Consider the following 18,655-nt stretch of genomic DNA (forward strand, 5'->3'; position numbering starts at 1 on the left):
CACATTAACTTTGTTATACAGGATCTTCTCAAAAAATTAGCATATTGTGATAAAGTTCATTATTTTCTGTAATGTACTGATAAACATTAGACTTTCATATATTTTAGATTCAAATACACACAACTGAAGTAGTTCTAGCCTTTTATTGTTTTATTATTGATGATTTTGGCATACAGGTCATGAAAACCCAAAATTCCTATCTCAAAAAATTAGCATATTTCATCCGACCAATAAAAGAAAAGTGTTTTTTAAACAAAAAAAGTCAACCTTCAAATAATTATGTTCAGTTATGCACTCAATACTTGGTCGGGAATGCTTTTGCAGAAATTACTGCTTCAATGCGGCGTGGCATGGAGGCAATCAGCCTGTGGCACTGCTCAGGTGTTATGGAGGCCCAGGATGCTTTGATAGTGGTCTTAAGCTCATCCAGAGTGTTGGGTCTTGCATCTCTCAACTTTCTCTTCACAATATCCCACAGATTCTCTATGGGGTTCAGGTCAGGAGAGTTGGCAGGCCAATTGAGCACAGTAATTCCATGGTCAGTAAACCATTTACCAGTGGTTTTGACACTTTGAGCAGGTGCCAGGTCGTGCTGAAAAATGAAATCTTCATCTCCATAAAGCTTTTCAACAGATGGAAGCATGAAGTGCTCCAAAATCTCTTGATAGCTAGCTGCATTGACCCTGCCCTTGATAAAACACAGTGGACCAACACCAGCAGCTGACATGGCACCCCAGACCATCAATGACTGTGGGTACTTGACACTGGACTTCAGGCATTTTGGCATTTCCCTCTCCACAGTCTTCCTCCAGACTCTGGCACCTTGATTTCCGAATGACATGCAAAAATTGCTTTCATCCGAAAAAAGTACTTTGGACCACTGAGCAACAGTTTAGTGATGCTTCTCTGTAGCCCAGGTCAGGCGCTTCTGCCGCTGTTTCTGTTTCAAAAGTGGGTTCATGCTTCCATCTGCTGAAAAGCTTTATGGAGATGAAGATTTCATTTTTCAGCACGACCTGGCACCTGCTCACAGTGCCAAAACCACTGGTAAATGGTTTACTGACCATGGTATTACTGTGCTCAATTGGCCTGCCAACTCTCCTGACCTGAACCCCATAGAGAATCTGTGGGATATTGTGAAGAGAAAGTTGAGAGACGCAAGACCCAACACTCTGGATAAGCTTAAGGCCGCTATCAAAGCATCCTGGGCCTCCATAACACCTGAGCAGTGCCACAGGCTGATTGCCTCCATGCCACACCGCATTGAAGCAGTCATTTCTGCAAAAGGATTCCCGACCAAGTATTGAGTGCATAACTGAACATAATTATTTGAAGGTTGGCTTTTTTTGTTTTAAAAACACTTTTCTTTTATTGGTCGGATGAAATATGCTAATTTTTTGAGATAGGAATTTTGGGTTTTCATGAGCTGTATGCCAAAATCATCAATATTAAAACAATAAAAGGCTTGAACTACTTCAGTTGTGTGTATTTGAATCTAAAATATATGAAAGTCTAATGTTTATCAGTACATTACAGAAAATAATGAACTTTATCACAATATGCTAATTTTTTGAGAAGATCCTGTATTTATTTTTATATGGATTTATATTGTACTTTATCATTTAAATCTTCATGAAAAATCTCAGAGTGCTACATCAACTTTCAAATGATTATACTTTCCCGATTGGGCAGTATATGAACAATGACTCAAGGAATTTAGTATACTTATTAACCTGTGTGGGTTGTACTCCTCATAGATTAAAATAGCAGAACATTAAAGGTGTCCTTCAAAGTTGACAAAAAAAATCCCTCTAATATTGTTAAACATTTCATGAAAATTCATGGGAGCAACACAGCATCTTTCTGGTTCCAGGAGTGGGAGAGGATTGGGGGAGGGGGTGTTTATAGATCCCTTCTGGTGACAGAGGCTCTCTGGATTTGGCTGGGGACTTGATTAGAAGCAGACCTCAATGCCAGATGGGATCTTGGTACTATTATTTAGTTTGTGTCCTTTCACTTGCTGTTTTGCATTGTATTTATTTGCTGCTCCTCTGTAAATATTTTATGCACTTTTATTTTAATTGTTTTCTTTTTTCTTTTTATGATTAAGTTGTACATACACCTTTAAGTGGATTGTAGGGTTGGGGAGGGCCCTCCCTCCTCCCTCCTCCCTCTTTTCTCTTGCCCTTTGGGGCAGTTCCAGGGAGTGTTCTTTTCTTCCCCTCCTACATATATGTGCAACACAGTGCATTTGTATCTCAGATTTGATTGAAGGACCCCTGAAGTCTAAATCATGTTAGCTATGGTGTGGATCTACTATACAATTTATTGAGTTACACTCAGTTAAGTTCCTCTTGAACTCTTACTCATCACGTGAATACTACACCTGCAGGATGAGTGGGAGTTGATAGTTGTTTCCCCCAAAAAATAAGACAGAGTCTCATATAAATTTTTACTCCAAAAGATGCATTAGGGCTTATTTTCAGGAGATGTCTTATTTTCTCCACGAACAGCAATCTTCATTTATTCTTGAACATAGAAATTAACATTTTCATTTACAACAATCTACCTTCACAGAGAGCCCAGCACTTGCCAACCCTTTTTGTTTTGGCTTTCGTAGGATCTTTTAACCACTTACCGACCGCCCACTGCACAGGGGCGGCCGAAAAGTGGATCCCGCAAGGACCGCCGCATGCACAGAGGTGGCGGTCCTTGTACAGGCATGGGCGGCGCAATTGCGTCATTCGTGACGCGATCCTCCGCCGGGGACTGGCTCCGCCCCCCTCGCGCTGTAACCCGCCGGCCGTTCGGAAGCGACGGCGGGTTACTAGCACCCGGATCGCCGCATACAAAGTGTATAATACACTTTGTAACGTATACAAAGTGTATTATACAGGCTGCCTCCTGCCCTAGTGGTCTCAGTGTCCAAGGGACCACCAGGGCAGGCTGCAGCCACCCTAGTCTGCACCCAAACACACTGATCCCCCCCCTGCCCCCTGATCTACCCTAAACACCCACTAATTACCCACCAATCACCCCCTATCACCACCTGTCACTGTTACCCATCAGATCAGACCCTAATCTGCCCCTTGCGGGCACCCAATCACCCGTCTACACGCTCAGATTGCCCTCAGACCCCCCCTTATCAATTCGCCAGTGCAATATTTACATCTGTTCTTCCCTGTAATAACCCACTGATCACCTGTCAATCACCTGTCAATCACCCATCAATCACCCTCTGTCACTGCCACCCATCAATCACCCCCTGTCACTGCCACCCATCAATCAGCCCCTAACCTGCCCCTTGCGGGCAATCTGATCACCCACCCACACCAATAGATCGCCCGCAGATCCGACGTCAGATCACCTCCCAAGTGCAGTGTTTACATCTGTTCTCTACCCTAAACACCCACTAATTACCCATCAATCACCCCCTGTCACTGCTACCTATCAGATTAGACCCCTATCTGCCCCTAGGGCACTCAATCACCCGCCCACACCCTCAGAACGCCCTCAGTGCCCAGCCCTGATCACCTCGCCAGTGCATTGCTTGCATCTATTCCCCTCTCTAATCACACCTTGAGACACCCATCAATCACCTCCTGTCACCCCCTAGCACACCTACCCATCAGATCAGGCCCTAATTTGCCCTGTGTGGGCTCCTGATCACTCGGCCAAACCATCAGATCAACCTCAGACCCCCTTCCGATCACCTCCCCAGTGCATTGATTGCATCTATTTTCCCCTCTAACCACCCCCTGAGACACCCATCAATCACCTCCTGTCACCCCCCTAGCACTCCTATCTATCAGATCAGGCCCAATACAACCTGTCATCTAAAAGGCCACCCTGCTTATGACCGGTTCCACAAAATCCGCCCCCTCATAGACCACCTGTCATCAAAATTTGCAGATGCTTATACCCCTGAACAGTCATTTTGAGACATTTGGTTTCCAGACTACTCAAGGTTTTGGGCCTGTAAAATGCCAGGGTGGTATAGGAACCCCACAAGTGACCCCATTTTAGAAAAAAGACACCCCAAGGTATTCTGTTAGGTGTATGACGAGTTCATAGAAGATTTTATTTTTTGTCAAAAATGGAAATTGATTTTTCATTGGGTTTTTTTTTTCACAAAGTGTCATTTTTCACTAACTTGTGACAAAAAATAAAATCTTATTTTATTTTTTGTCACAAGTTAGCGGAAAATTACACTTTGTGAAAAAAAACAATTAAAATCAATTTCCGCTAACTTGTGACAAAAAATAAAATCTTCTATGAACTCACCATACTCCTAACGGAATACCTTGGGGTGTCTTCTTTCTAAAATGGGGTCACTTGTGGGGTTCCTATACTGCCCTGGCATTTTAGGGGCCCTAAACCGTGAGGAGTAGTCTTGAAACAAAAATGACCTGTGAAATCCTAAAGGTACTCATTAGACTGTGGGCCCCTTAGCGCAGTTAGGGTGCAAAAAAGTGCCACACATGTGGTATCGCCGTACTCAGGAGAAGTAGTATAATGTGTTTTGGGGTGTATTTTTACACATACCCATGCTGAGTGGGAGAAATATCTCAGTAATGGACAATTGTGTGTAAAAAAAAATCAAACAATTGTCATTTACAGAGATATTTCTCCCACCCAGCATGGTTATGTGTAAAAAAATACACCCCAAAACACATTATACTACTCCTCCTGAGTATGGCAATACCACATGTGTGGCACTTTTTTGCACCCTAACTGCGCTAAGGTGCCCAAAGTCCAATAAGCATCTTTAGGCTTTACAGGGGTGCTTACAATTAGGCACCCCCAAAATGCAAGGACAGTAAACACACCCCACAAATTACCCCATTTTGGAAAGTAGACACTTCAAGGTATTCAGAGAGGAGCATAGTGAGTCCGTGGCATATTTCATTTTTTTTTTGTCGCAAGTTAGAAGAAATGGAAACTTTTTTTTTTTTCTTTTTTGTCACAAAATGTCATTTTCCGCTAACTTGTGACAAAAAATAAAATCTTCTATGAACTCACCATGCCTCTCAGTGAATACTTTGGGATGTCTTCTTTCCAAAATGGGGTCATTTGGGGGGTATTTATACTATCCTGGAATTCTAGCCCCTCATGAAACATGACAGGTGGTCAGAAAAATCATAGATGCTTCAAAATGGGAACATTCACTTTTTGCACCATAGTTTGTAAACGCTATAACTTTTACCCAAACCAATCAATATAGGCTGAATGGGTTTTTTTTTTTTATTAAAAACATGTTTGTCCACATTTTTCGTGCTGCATGTATACAGAAATTTTACTTTATTTGAAAAATGTCAGCACAGAAAGTAAAAAAAAAATCATTTGTTTGATAAAATTCATGTCTTTTTTGATGAATATAATAAAAAGTAAAAATCGCAGCAGCAATCAAATAGCACCAAAAGAAAGCTTTATAAGTGACAAGAAAAGGAGCCAAAATTCATTTAGGTGGTAGGTTGTATGAGCGAGCAAAAAACCGTGAAAGCTGCAGTGGTCTGAATGGAAAAAAAGGGACTGGTCCTTAAGGGGGGGTAAAGCCCACGGTCCTCAATTGGTTAATTATTTTGTGGGTGTATGCTTTCCTTGGGGAAGGACAGTTAGTCTATCCTGCTGCATTCTATTGCAAATTGATTTGACTATTTTACATGTATATAGCAACTGCCTTAGACATTATTTACATTGCCTTTTTATGAATTGCAACTAAGGCTTATTTTTGGAGTAGGGCCCACATTTTGAGCATCCTGAAAAATTATGCTAGGGCTAATTTTCTTGGTAGGTCTTATTTTCAAGGAAGCAGGGCAGTGTGTGTGTGTGTGTGTGTGTGTGTGTGTGTGTGTGTGTGTGTGTGTGTGTGTGTGTGTGTGTGTGTGTGTGTGTGTGTGTGTGTGTGCGTGCGTGCGTGTGTGCGTGTGCGTGTGTGCGTGCGTGCGTGTGTTTTATATATAGGTTTTACAGCTAGTGTAAACTCTGACTCCTTACGTCAGCCTTTATCAACCTTTTTACCCTGGAGGAACCCTGCAAATAACTTTTTGATCTCAAGGAACCCCTGCAAACAATGTTTTGATCTTGAGGAACCCCTGCATTTATTTTGCAGGAGGCATGGTCTTTAAAAGTATGTGTGGCTGTTTATTTCACTACCCCCTATTACACTGCCCCTCATTATACTGTCTTCTGACCCCCCCAAATTAGTGCTTATTGTTACACTACCACCTATTATAGTGTGCTCTATATACTTCCGCCACGATGGGGGAAAATGCCAAGGAACCCCTGCAGAGTCATCAAGGAACCCTGGGGGTTCCAGGGAACCCTGTTTGAGAAAGCCTGCCTTACGTGAATAATTGTATCATCTTTCTATGTATTACTCCTTCAGGATGAGAAGATGTTAATAGTGCCCCAGGGTTAAGAAAGAGGTGGAGGAGTTAGTTAAGGAAGTATTTTGTTGAATAAGATAATGTATATATCCAAATACAGGTTTTATTATTTTGGATTTTTAAACACCATCATCATCAGTGGCGGCTCCAGGATTTTTTTTTAGGGGGTGCTATGCAGGTGCTGGACCAATTTCTGGGGGAACTGACGACCTGCGGCACGCGAACTGTGCCGCGGCAAAAAATGGGTGTGGCTGCAACCTGCAGCGCGCGAAGCGAAAAATGGGCGTGGTCATGACCAGATGAGGGCCGGGCTAACTGTAATTTAAAGTGAACCCAGGGTGAGAGTGATATAGTGGCTGCTATATTTATTTCCTTTTAAACAATTCTAGTTGGCTGCAGTAGTGAACTGAATTACACCAGAAACAAACATGCAGCTAATCTTGTCAGTTCTGACAATATTGTCAGAAACCCCTGACCTGCTGCATGCTTGTTCAGGGTCTATGGTTGAAAGAATTAGAGGCAGAGGACCAACACGGCAGCCAGGCAGCTGGTATTACTTAAAAGGAGATAAATATGGCAGCCTCAATATTATTCTCACCTCGGGTTCCCTTTAAAAGTGCAACGCAAAGACAGAGGGCTCAAGTTTTGGTGACCCTTTCCCCAGAAAATTCACATAATTGTGCAAGTTTTCTCAGGAAAATACACATAATGTGAGCAGATTTGAACAAAAAACACGTTCAATGACCCCAATATGCACAATCGTTATCAGATATGACGCCAATATGCACAACCGTTATCAGATATGACCCCAATATGCACAATCGTTATCAGATATGACCCCAATATGCACAATCGTTATCAGATATGACCCCAATATGCACAATCGTTATCAGATATGACCCCAATATGCACAATCGTTATCAGATATGACCCCAATATGCACAATCGTTATCAGATATGGCCCCAATATGCACAATCGTTATCAGATATTACCCCGATATACACAATCGTTATCAGATATGACCCCAATATGCACAATCGTTATCAGATATGACCCCGATATGCACAATCGTTATCAGATATGACCCCAATATGCACAATTGTTATCAGATATGACCCCAATATGCACAATCGTTATCAGATGTGACCCCAATATGCACAATCGTTATCAGATATGACCCCAATATGCACAATCGTTATCAGATATGACCCCAATATGCACAATCGTTATCAGATATGACCCCAATATGCACAATCGTTATCAGATATGACCCCAATATGCACAATCGTTACCAGATATGACCCCAATATGCACAACCGTTATCAGATATGACCCCAATATGCACAAACATTATCAGATATGACCCCAATATGCACACACGTTATCAGATATGACCCCAATATGCACAACTGTTATCAGATATGACCCCAATATGCACAACCATTATCAGAAATGACCCCAATATGCACAATCCTTATCAGATATGACCCCAATATGTACAATTCTCAGCAGATCTGACCCCAATATGCACAATGCTCAGCAGATCTGACCTCAATATGCACAATGCTCAGCAGATCTGACCCCAATATGCACAATGCTCAGCAGTTCTGACCACAATCAGCAGCACCACCTGAAAAAGAAAAGTAAAAACCCATTTACTCACCTAGTCAGAAGACCTCCTGTTCCGAACTCCTCCTCTCCCGACCTCCTTGTGGCGCGCAGCTCAGCTCCCACGATCCACTTCCTTCCTGCAGCAGCTTGCATTACCCGGCAAGCAGGGCTACGGGAAAATGGCCGCCCGAAGCCCTGCACTGCAGACTCCAAGTCTGCAGAGCTGGGCTTCGGGCAGCCATCTTACTGTAGCCCTGCCTGCTGCTCCGGGCTGCCGCTGTGAACTGACTCGGCATCTCTTAGACGCCTGAAGTCAGTTCACGCCAGGGGGTGCTTGGACAAATTTAGGGTGTGCTTGAGCACCCCCGCACCGCCACTGATTCATCATCCATGACAGAGATTCAACCAGAATATATGGTACAGCACTAGCCTGCAGCCTTACATATCCTAGCTGATCTAGAAGAAGGGGAAAAACTCTTATAAGGCTTGGGACAGACACATTTTTCTGTTTTATTTTTTTGTCCTCTGTATTTTTTCTTTTTTATAAATTATTGTTAGCTTTTATATGCAAGTGTGAACATTTATAATCTGTAAACTCTGTAAACTATTGTACATGTTGTGACAAATTAATGTTTTAAATGGTAAATAAAACTTTTGAAATTTAAATGACACACTTTTTGTTATTATTTTAGGACCAAACTGCTTTGCAGAGACTGTTGTCATTCCAGCAGGAAGAGAAATAAAGACTGACGATTGCACGATATGCCACTGTACCTATGAAGAAGGAACCTGGAGACTTGAACGGCAGGCATTGTGCACCAGGCATGAATGCAAACAGATATAATAAACTTTACAAAAAAAAAAGTTTTACTCAGAGGTATGATTGGACTTGTAGCAATGGACAATCTGACAGGAACACATGGAAAACTGAGAACAGTTCCTCCTGCTGTATTCCTTTTTCATAAAATGTAAATTAAGACAATTTTGACAAAAAAAATCTAGATTTCTGTTTAAACAAATGTGTATTTTTCACATTAATTACCTAATTAAACAATATTCTATGTACCTACACACCCTTAAATTCTGAAAAATAAATGTTTTCTATAGCTGATTTGAGTTATGGGAAATCAAAATATTGTATTTTGAAGCTTACATCTTTTAAAGACTATATCTTTCTGAACCAAATATAAACTAAAGATGAGTTATTTTTAATTATAGTAGAAAATAACAATTACTGAAAAGTGTGTTTATGAGTGTGGGAGGTTAATTTGTGTATCCTTCTAATCTTTAAACTTAAAGAGACACTGAAGCCTCCTTAAATTCAGGTTTTTATTGCAAAAACCTCTTAAGTATGTTTGCCCTGACTAAAACGCTGCATCCCCGCAGCTGTAATCTATCTAAATGCCCCCTAACTCCCCTCAATCCACGACTTTGTGGATTTTGCTGCCCTGTGTGCTTCTGTGAGAGGCAGAGCTTTCAGCTGCAGCTCTGCCTCTACATGCGTCTATCGGCGTGTATCTCCGCCTCTCCCCCGCCCCTCTCAGTGAAGGAAGACTGAGAGGGGCGGGCAGAGGCGGCGATCCGGGCTAATAGATGCGTGGAGAGGCAGAGTTGCAGCTGAAAGCTCTGCCTCTCATGGAAGCGCTGCCCGGATTGCCCCCCGGGGAGTTTGGGGGGATTTAGTTAGATTACAGCTACGGGGATGCAGCATTTTAGTTAGGGCAAACATACTTAAAGAGAACCTGAACTGAAAATAAAAAGTCAAAATAACCATACACAGGTCATACTTACCTCCTGTGTAGTCTACTATTCAATCTCTTTCTCCTCTCCTGCGCCACATTTGTCCACTGTGATCAATGAATTTCTCTGTCCTCCATTTGAAAAATGGCCATTACCCCCTAACAGGTTCCTGGTCAGCACACAGTTAAACTGTATTATCGCCCACTTGAGCCATAGGGAAACATGGACATTACCTTGCACATTCTGTTGTAGCTGACAGCTGCTTATATATAACTGACAGCAACTGGTATATTTCAGTTCTCAGCAACTGGTATATTTCAGTTCTGACAAAATATTGTCAGATCTGGAAGGGATCACTGTAAGAAGAAAATGGTGAGCCTCTGAGAGGAACTGACAGTGAGGTTAGTACGAAATATTCATTTGCAGCTACATCATGTGTTTATTTTAAATAATTTTCCTCGCTTCAGGTTCCCTTTAAGAGGTTTTTGCAAAAAAGACCTGAATTTAAAGAGGCTTCAGAGTCTCTTTAAGTTGAGAATAATTGCAAAAACATAGAAGTAAAAAGCAAGTTCTCAATATTTCTGCCATTTGAATGTTCTCACAGAAAAGCTTAAGTGATACATATATTGAAAGTGCAATTGTTAGTTTCCTTAAGATAACACTGGCTGCTTGACTGTTTTTTATTGATATTCTGCCTTTAACAATTGCTGAATCATTTACCCAGAAAATGTGCTCACTCAAATCCTACTAGCTGCCTGCTTGCTCCAGGTTTCCATTTGAAACTACCAAACCCAAAAGAGCAGCATGACAGCAGGCATTTGACACCTTTCAATTGGGAATATTGATGGTGGCCTCTTTTAAAGGCCAACCAAACCCAAATTTAAACAAGGCAAATTTTGATAGCAATCAAGTTGATTACTGTAAATTATAAATATAACTTCTTGAAATAAACTTTTCAAGTTGAAAATCCTTGGAGTAGCTGTGATTGCTGCAGCTGTGTACCTACCCATACAGACTTATACCTTTTAGATCCTTATTATTTCTTGTTAGGAGAGATTGGATCCTGTACCTATAAGGGCCCGTTTCCACTGGCGCAGTTTCCGCACCGAATCCGCAGTGTTTCCCTGCAAGCAAATTGCGCGGGGAAACACTGCCATAGGGTAAAATGACGCCACTGGCCAAATTGTTTGCGCTAGCGATTCAGCTGACAATGCCATCCAAAATGGTGCGGGAGGCTGTGAATCCCATCGCACGGCACATGGGATCCATTTGCGTGGCCGCAGACCTGGAAGAGCCACCGCGCGTCTTGCAGACGCGTGCAGCTCAAGTGGAAATGGGCCCTTAACTGTGAACTACGTTATATGCCCTCATATAGACACTAGGCTCAAGGGACATTGACCTGTCAGTTGCCTGGTACCGGAGCTGTGGTTTTCCATCCATTTTGTGTGACTACAGGTCCCACCTCATCATTTAGGTAGACGGTTTCTATTCTATTGCTGGAATTCTGAAAAATATGGTAACGTGGTCACAGCGATTGATCTACCAAACAGCTGCAGCATGAGGAGAAACAAATATTACATTTCAAGCATATTTGGCACATGAGAATGGCATTCTGTCCACCACTTTGCTTCTAGGCACATACCATCCTGATTGCTATTAGAGTTTACGTTGTTAAAAGTGGTATAAAACTCAAATTTCATCTTTAGTCTAAAATGCTAAAGGAAACCAGAGCTGACTTAAACTAAATGTTTTATACATACCTGGGGCTTCCTCCAGCCCCATCCGCACGGATCGCTCCCGTGCCGCCGCCCTCAGTCTTCTCCTACTCTGGTACAGGGTCCCATAACTTCCTCCAGTTGCGGCCAGTCTGACGCAAGTGAAGTGCGCTATTTATGTATCTCTCCAGCAGCCGCTGGAGAGATACGTAGAGGGCGCACTTCTCTTGCGCAGACTGGCTGTGACTGGAGGAAGTTACGGGACCCGGTACCAGCGCAGGATAAGGTTAGGATGGCAGCATGGGAGCGATCCGTGCGGATGGGGCTGGAGAAAGCCCCAGGTATGTATAAAACATTTAGTTTAAGTCAGCTCTGGTACACTTTAAACATAGCATAATACAAATAGAAAATAAAAACATAAATGGTTTCCAAGGTGCTGGAATGGTTAAATGTTCAAGCTCTTCAACATTCATGATGATTCTGCCATTGCCATTCTAAAATTATCAAATTATGTTTAGCTGTTTGTGGAGAGTTAATACATATAAAAGGTTCCCCGTATCTAGACATGAAGCAGAGAACTTTCTCTACTTTATTTGCTTATTAATTACAAGACAATATAATTATCTGTTCAAAAAACACACTTTTATTTTATCAATTAGCTTTAGTGAAATAGAACAAAGCCTTCCAAATGACTTAAACCCGTATTTCCTTTTTGATAGCTTTATGCTGTACTTAATGTTTTAATGCATAGAAGCAATTTTGAGTTTTATATCACTTTTGTTGTGGGTTTAATTAGGCGTTAATATATGTATGAAATGAAAAATAATTTGTAGAATAATACATCTCTAAACTGGGTTTAATCTTCTTGAATATGATTCTATAAGGACTGTTTTGGATCAGTTGTCCAACTTATATTTAACAAACAAACACAATATTTTTGATTATTTATAAATATCCAAGGAAGTCCCGCTACACCAGGAGGTAGGGTGAAGTAGAAAAAATACTTTATTGTAAATCCATCTTAATCCATTACCAGTGTACAAGTAAAAAGCTCACGCGTATCGGAGCGATGTATGGCTCCTTAATCATAGCTATAGCTATTACTTGTACACTGGTAATGGATTAAGATGGATTTGCAATAAAGTATTTTTTCTACTTCACCCTACCTCCTGGTGTAGCAGGACTTCCTTGGATATTTATGGACTTTTGGCATTGATCTCCATGCTCCCATCTGTGTACACACGTAAGTGTAGCGGTCTACCTTTTTGCTTTGCATTTTTGATTATTTACTTTACTCTAACTTTTCAGCTAAGCCACATTTCCCTATTAATAGTTGTAGCTATTACAACAAACATGAACACTTAAAAGTGCATTTTTCCAGTAAAGCAGCTGCGAATTTACCAGTTGAAGGTGATTCATGACTGTTGTATGGCGTGAGGTTATTTGAACTAGGCAACATTAACTAATTTTCACTCCAATTCACCCAGATGAAATAAGAGCATCCATAAATATTTTGCTGGTTTAAATTTCCACCAACTGCAGAGAAGTGCAGAGCTCGTGATTTTTTTTATCCAGTAGGCAGCATTTATACTTTTTATACGGAAATAAATACTACTTGTATTTTAATGGTGCCTCATTTTAGCTTTCTGTATACATTTTCCAGTACACATCTTTGTTGAAAATATTAGTTCTAAGAACATAAATAAAATTTTAATGTCATTTCATTCATGAGGAAGGACCATTTTATTTGCTATCTTATTTTGATGTTGGCCTTTTTCCAACTGTATTTTATTGTACATATTATTTGTGGTGTTTTAACATTTTATTCTATATATGTGAAGATTATTGAGTTTTTGAGTTATTAGAAAATATCCAACTTTTGGGGGATTTTTAAACCCCATTTTGTCCAATTTAAATTTTCACCAGTTTGACCAACCAGGAGCCCACAATTTTTTTTCATAAGGTCAACTAAAACATGCTAACAGTAGAATAAAAGCTACAGAAGTTCATTTTGACCAGAAATTTAGGGAACAATTGCATTCACTGAATTTAAATTACAGATTGCATTGACATCAGTGCTGCATATTTTTGTTCATAAAATATTTGCATCCACTACAAGACATCTTTGCAACATTTTCTTACCAAAGTGTATTGAGATCCTCCACACAGCGACGCTTGTAAGTCAGACAAAAAAAATGTTGTAGCCTGCCGGCAACATGTCATATTTTCTGGTGGTATGCAGTAACATAACAAGTGGGTTTGTTCAATCTTCACCATACTAATGCAAACAGCTTGCATGTGTTTTAGCAGTGGGAGATCTGAGGGAATTACAATGTTTTATCCTCAAGAAAACCACCAGAGCCCAATGCTGGTAGGCAATTGCCATGTGAAAACCAAGAGTGCCCAAGAAGAAGTGATTGAATGTGTGTGGTGTGTATAAGGGGGATTGCAAACTATCTATAGATAGCCACCCAACCCAGCTAAATAACCCCCTAACTATTCACCACAAATGAAAGAAAAGAAAGGGTTACAAAATAAAAAATCCAAGTGTGTATAGTACTGTAAATAAAAAAACACAAAACAATTGTCCTTTCTTTGAACACAAGTACACACACCAGCTTTTAAAATAAAGTTTATTTATGTCCCTCAATGTCCAGTCTTATTTCTTATCGTTTTAGTTTTATTTTACCGGTGTCTACCCTTTACTTTTTCTTTTTATCTCCTACTATACTTCTGTAATCTTCTTCTGTCTTCGGATTTCATTTTACTGTTTTTGATCCTCTCACTGGCTTATCTAAAACAAAAAAAAATTGCGAGGGTTCCCTTGTGACCTCAATAGCCATAAAGCCAGCTCAAAAGAGTCAGCTAAAGGAAATCGACCTGCTCTTAATAAATCCTGACTGAAGAATTCCTTTCTCAGGTTTCATAAATAGTTACGTTTGAAGCATGAAACACAGGAGATTTTTTTTGTTTTTTCCTCTGATCTCATGTGAAAAAAAAGAGTCTCCCATAGTCTCCCATAGTTTACATACAGGCATGTATGAATGGAACATGGGAGGAACAAACAAACACTTATTCACAGTTTCAGTTTGATCAAACAAATCATTTCCTCTGCTTCAAGTCCTTGCATTTTTATTTTAAGTCTGCAGCAATACAAACACTGCTTTTAGAGTGAACCCAAGCTGAAGCTCAAGTCAAAAAGAAACTACTTACCTTAAAAGAGGGGAGCTTCCTATAGAGTCATTCCAGGTCCTCCTCACTCCTGCTGCTGCTCACCAGTACCCTCCTTAAAGTGTACCTGAGATGAAATGTAATAAATGATTTATACTTACTCGAGGCTTCCTTCAGCTCCCTCTAGGCTGTTGGCTCCCTTTCCATTCCCGCCGGGCCAGTCTGATCGTCCACTGGTTTGCCCATTTTGTCCAGATGGCTCAATCATGCTGTACTGCACATGCATGGCCTGGCTGTGTGCATACGCCTATCACCTGGAGCGTTCTGTTTCTATGCAGTAATACTGTGCAGGCGCATAACACTCCATGATGGGGGTTGGTGAGTTGCCAGGCTACACATGTGCAGTACTGCATGACTGGTGGTGATTTGAGGAAGAGACGGGCCTACTAGCAGATGATCGGAGCAGCCCGGGAGGAGAGCAATGTAGCCAATGGATTAAAGGGGGCTGAAGGAATCTCCAGATAAGTATTGTCAGAATTCTAGCGGTTTTATTTATGCAGGAAAAAGCTGTCATAAGTGTATGGTTTAAGTTTTAATGTTCTATGCAAAATTTCATTGTAAACTGTAAAGTTGGGTTACTTCTTTAAAATATTGCTATGTGACATCTGAACATATTCCAGGCTGTAAAGCTTAGAAGATTTTAACTTGCAAGCTGGAAGATTGTTGATGTACTGGTTACAAGAAGCCAAAACATTCTTTGTTAATGTCAAGGTTAGACTGCACAGTATGTGTTAGACAGAATGCTGGTTTAAAACTCACATTACTGCAGCAATTATAAATGCACATAATTATTACACATAGATATTATTAATCTAAATATTAATGATCAATACAGTCCTTCTAAAGAAAAGAATAGTTATTGTTAAACCCTATATAATAGAATCTATTACTCTGGAAGATATTTAAAACCTGTAGTCTACCCGTGGAAGATTAGAAAGTAAAACTTTTATAAAATTGTTTCAACTTGTAAGCTAGACAATTGTTGACGTGCTCTAGTCTCAGAAAGCTGATAACACATGATGTTTTGGGAACAAGTTATATAAATATTAAACAAAGAAGTTGTTTTCCCAATTAGTTAAAGATCATTCCATGATGCCACCTGGCGGTCTTATGAAATCAACATTATTAATACTGTTTGTTATTTGTTATGAAAGCCTGACCTCTGCCGGTTGAAATTAGATATTTATTTCTTCATCAGAAAGACAAATATATGGAAAAGGATTTTATATTATCAAGATTTAATATGCAATTATTTCTTATATGATTAATTGTTTTAAGAAGAATTATATAATAAGCTTTATATTTAAATAAGTATATTAGAAGCCCTGTATGTTTCAATAAGCCTTAAATTGCTGAAGGCTCTCACAGGTCTGGTTACAGTGTCAACCTGACCAATCTCATGTCTGGGGAAGTACCATGACATTCCAACATAATTAGCAGCGAACACTTTATCAGAAATGCGTCATGGATGACATTGTTTAGTCTCCATGTCTGGGTCAGCCAACAGACAAGATGGCTGTTGACGTCCATTTTTAATTACGTGCGTCAGGAACGACCTATATTAAATGTCAAGCACTCCAAATGACGTTAATTCCCACAAGATAAGGTAATTAAGAATTTATAAACAATAATATTGTGACTTAGGAAATCAAAACATGATAAAGCATTGACGCACGAAAGCTTTAGCCAATCAGAGCCTGGGATTCAGGGAAAGTCCAGATTAGGCAGCCATATTGCCTCCAACCCCTATAAAAGTAGGGCCTGAAAGCTCATAGTTTGCAGAAGCCCAGCAATCTCCTGAGAAGACACATGAGGCAGAAGCTACCTTCCCACAAGTGGTTCTAGATGCTGAAGAGATGACAGAGAAGGGGTAATATGCTTAATATTCTGGTGATTTACTGTATTAATTTTTCAGCATTAAGTTTTATTAAGATGTTAGCAAGAAATTTTTTAGAAGCTATTTTTTATGCTATTTCTTTAAGAAGATTACTACAAGTTTTACACAGCTACTAGCTATTGATACAGATGAGACTACTTTTGATCTTATTCTACATAACACAACTGTTATATTACTTTTTGAATGTATTTAGAAGATTGATGATCGCTTGGCTCTAAAGCCTTGATAAGATGGATTACTGTTATAAGGAAACACTACTTGGAACTGTTCATATTTTGTATATATGCTGTATGTTAAGCAAATACAATTTTTTATATAAAATCATATACTGAGTGCTCTGATTCATTTCAAGGTATACCGTCAATCTATAATTACTGTTATAGAGGGTTCAGACCCCACTATGCCGGATTTATATGATAGCAACGCTTTAAGGGCTGGTCCTTTACTGAGTTGGCAATCATGAAAAAGGCAAAAACCGCTCAGGTTTTTGACAGTTGGCGCCCAACAGTTGATGGTTACCTTGATTGTTATCTTGAAAAATACTTTCTATGGTGGAAATATAGACCATAGTTTTCTATCGCGATAAGAGAATAAAAAAGTACTTATATACTCAAATATAGAGTTGGATATGAATATGAAGCATCCAAAAATCTAAAGCAAAGAAGGAAGATATTCTTATGCTTAAAAATCTCATAGAAGAGAATTACTAATGAGCACACTCAGTTTATAGTCTATGAAAAGACTTAGAAGAGAAAATAAATACTTTGGCCTATTGAACCTGAGAAAAGAAATAGCGCTACATGTACTTTTCTGACAAAATGAAGCAGATTATATTGGAGCAGCATACTGAAGTAGAGTATATAGCTATACATTATGAAAATGGCTACCCTACAAGTGCAGAAAAACATTTTGAGACAAGCTCAGTGAAAAAGAAGACTGAGAGAGCAGTTTTTGTCAAACAAAGAGCATTTTTTATATGTGAAGAGATCCTACTATCAAGAGAATTAAAATTGTTTTTTATACTAGAGAATTGAACAGACTTTGTGATGAAAGCAAAAGCTCCTATAAATAACTTTTTTGAAAAAAAAAAAAGAGAAAAATCCTGTTTTAAAGATGTATGGCTCTTTAAATGTAGAAGACTACAGATACAAGACAAGTTGCAGCAGACATAAATGAGATGCAAGAAGAAATGTTTATTTTAATTTTTGTAATTTTTTTTTTATGAGAACAAGAATCTTTAGTGTGTGGTTAGCACTACTAGATGCCGACACAGAAGAAGACAAGACAATCCTCAAACAGGCAGCAACACAACATGCATTCAGAAATAGACTTAAAGAGATATGACACTTGATTTTTTTTTTCTCTCTCAGACTACAAATGAAAGATTTTTTTTATATGACTTCACAGTTTTTTTGTTGAGGATAAGAAAGAAAGAAAAAAAAAAAAAAAAGCCTACTACAGTCTTTTTATACAGACATTAATAAGCTATTATGCCAATAAGTAAAAGAACACACTAGTGAAGATTCAAGTAGTGAAGATTGAAGTGTTTTTTTGTTTTTAATTTTTTTTTATCATGAGAAGCTAAAGGAGTAATGAAGACTCATATATAGCAGCTGCCATGTTGAGATGTAACGGATGAACATACAGAAGTGACTGTTAAAGAAGATTTTTAATTTTTATAGTCCTAGCCTCAAGGGGGGAAATCTCTACTCATTTTTGAGGCTAGATCCTATTAAGAAGCATCAAGAGACTCTATTTTTGTGACTACATTATACTAAGAAGGTTTCACTAAAGAAGAATTGAAAATGTTGCTATTGAAGCTTGGAAGACTCACAAGATAATCTCCTTTGTCTGAACCAAAGAAGACTCCAAACAAGCATTCCTTGCAGGCACCCAGAAGAAACCCGCTAAGATAAAGCGATGAAAGCTACATGCTAGAAGACTATGCAAAGATATCAACATGAAGACAAGCCATTTGATGAGGCTATGTTATAAGAAGCTCTGATCTGAAAACAGCTGAAGAAGAAACAATTGGAACTGGAGTAACCAGAGAAGTGTGAGGACTAAGTCG

At 39.5% G+C, this 18,655-nt stretch overlaps 1 protein-coding gene across 1 annotated transcript in view; it reads left to right on the plus strand.

The window, feature by feature from the left end:
* The window catches only part of VWC2 (von Willebrand factor C domain containing 2), a 567,725-nt gene extending 558,613 nt beyond the window's left edge, over positions 1-9,112 (plus strand). The window contains exon 4 of the mRNA XM_068234542.1: positions 8,694-9,112. Coding sequence (XP_068090643.1) covers positions 8,694-8,845 — 152 coding nt within the window. The 3' untranslated portion in view covers positions 8,846-9,112. The remainder of the gene's footprint in view (positions 1-8,693) is intronic.
* The last annotated feature ends 9,543 nt before the right edge of the window (positions 9,113-18,655 follow it).

The sequence above is a fragment of the Hyperolius riggenbachi genome, chromosome 5, assembly GCF_040937935.1.
Source record: "Hyperolius riggenbachi isolate aHypRig1 chromosome 5, aHypRig1.pri, whole genome shotgun sequence".
Taxonomy (NCBI): Eukaryota; Metazoa; Chordata; class Amphibia; order Anura; family Hyperoliidae; genus Hyperolius; species Hyperolius riggenbachi.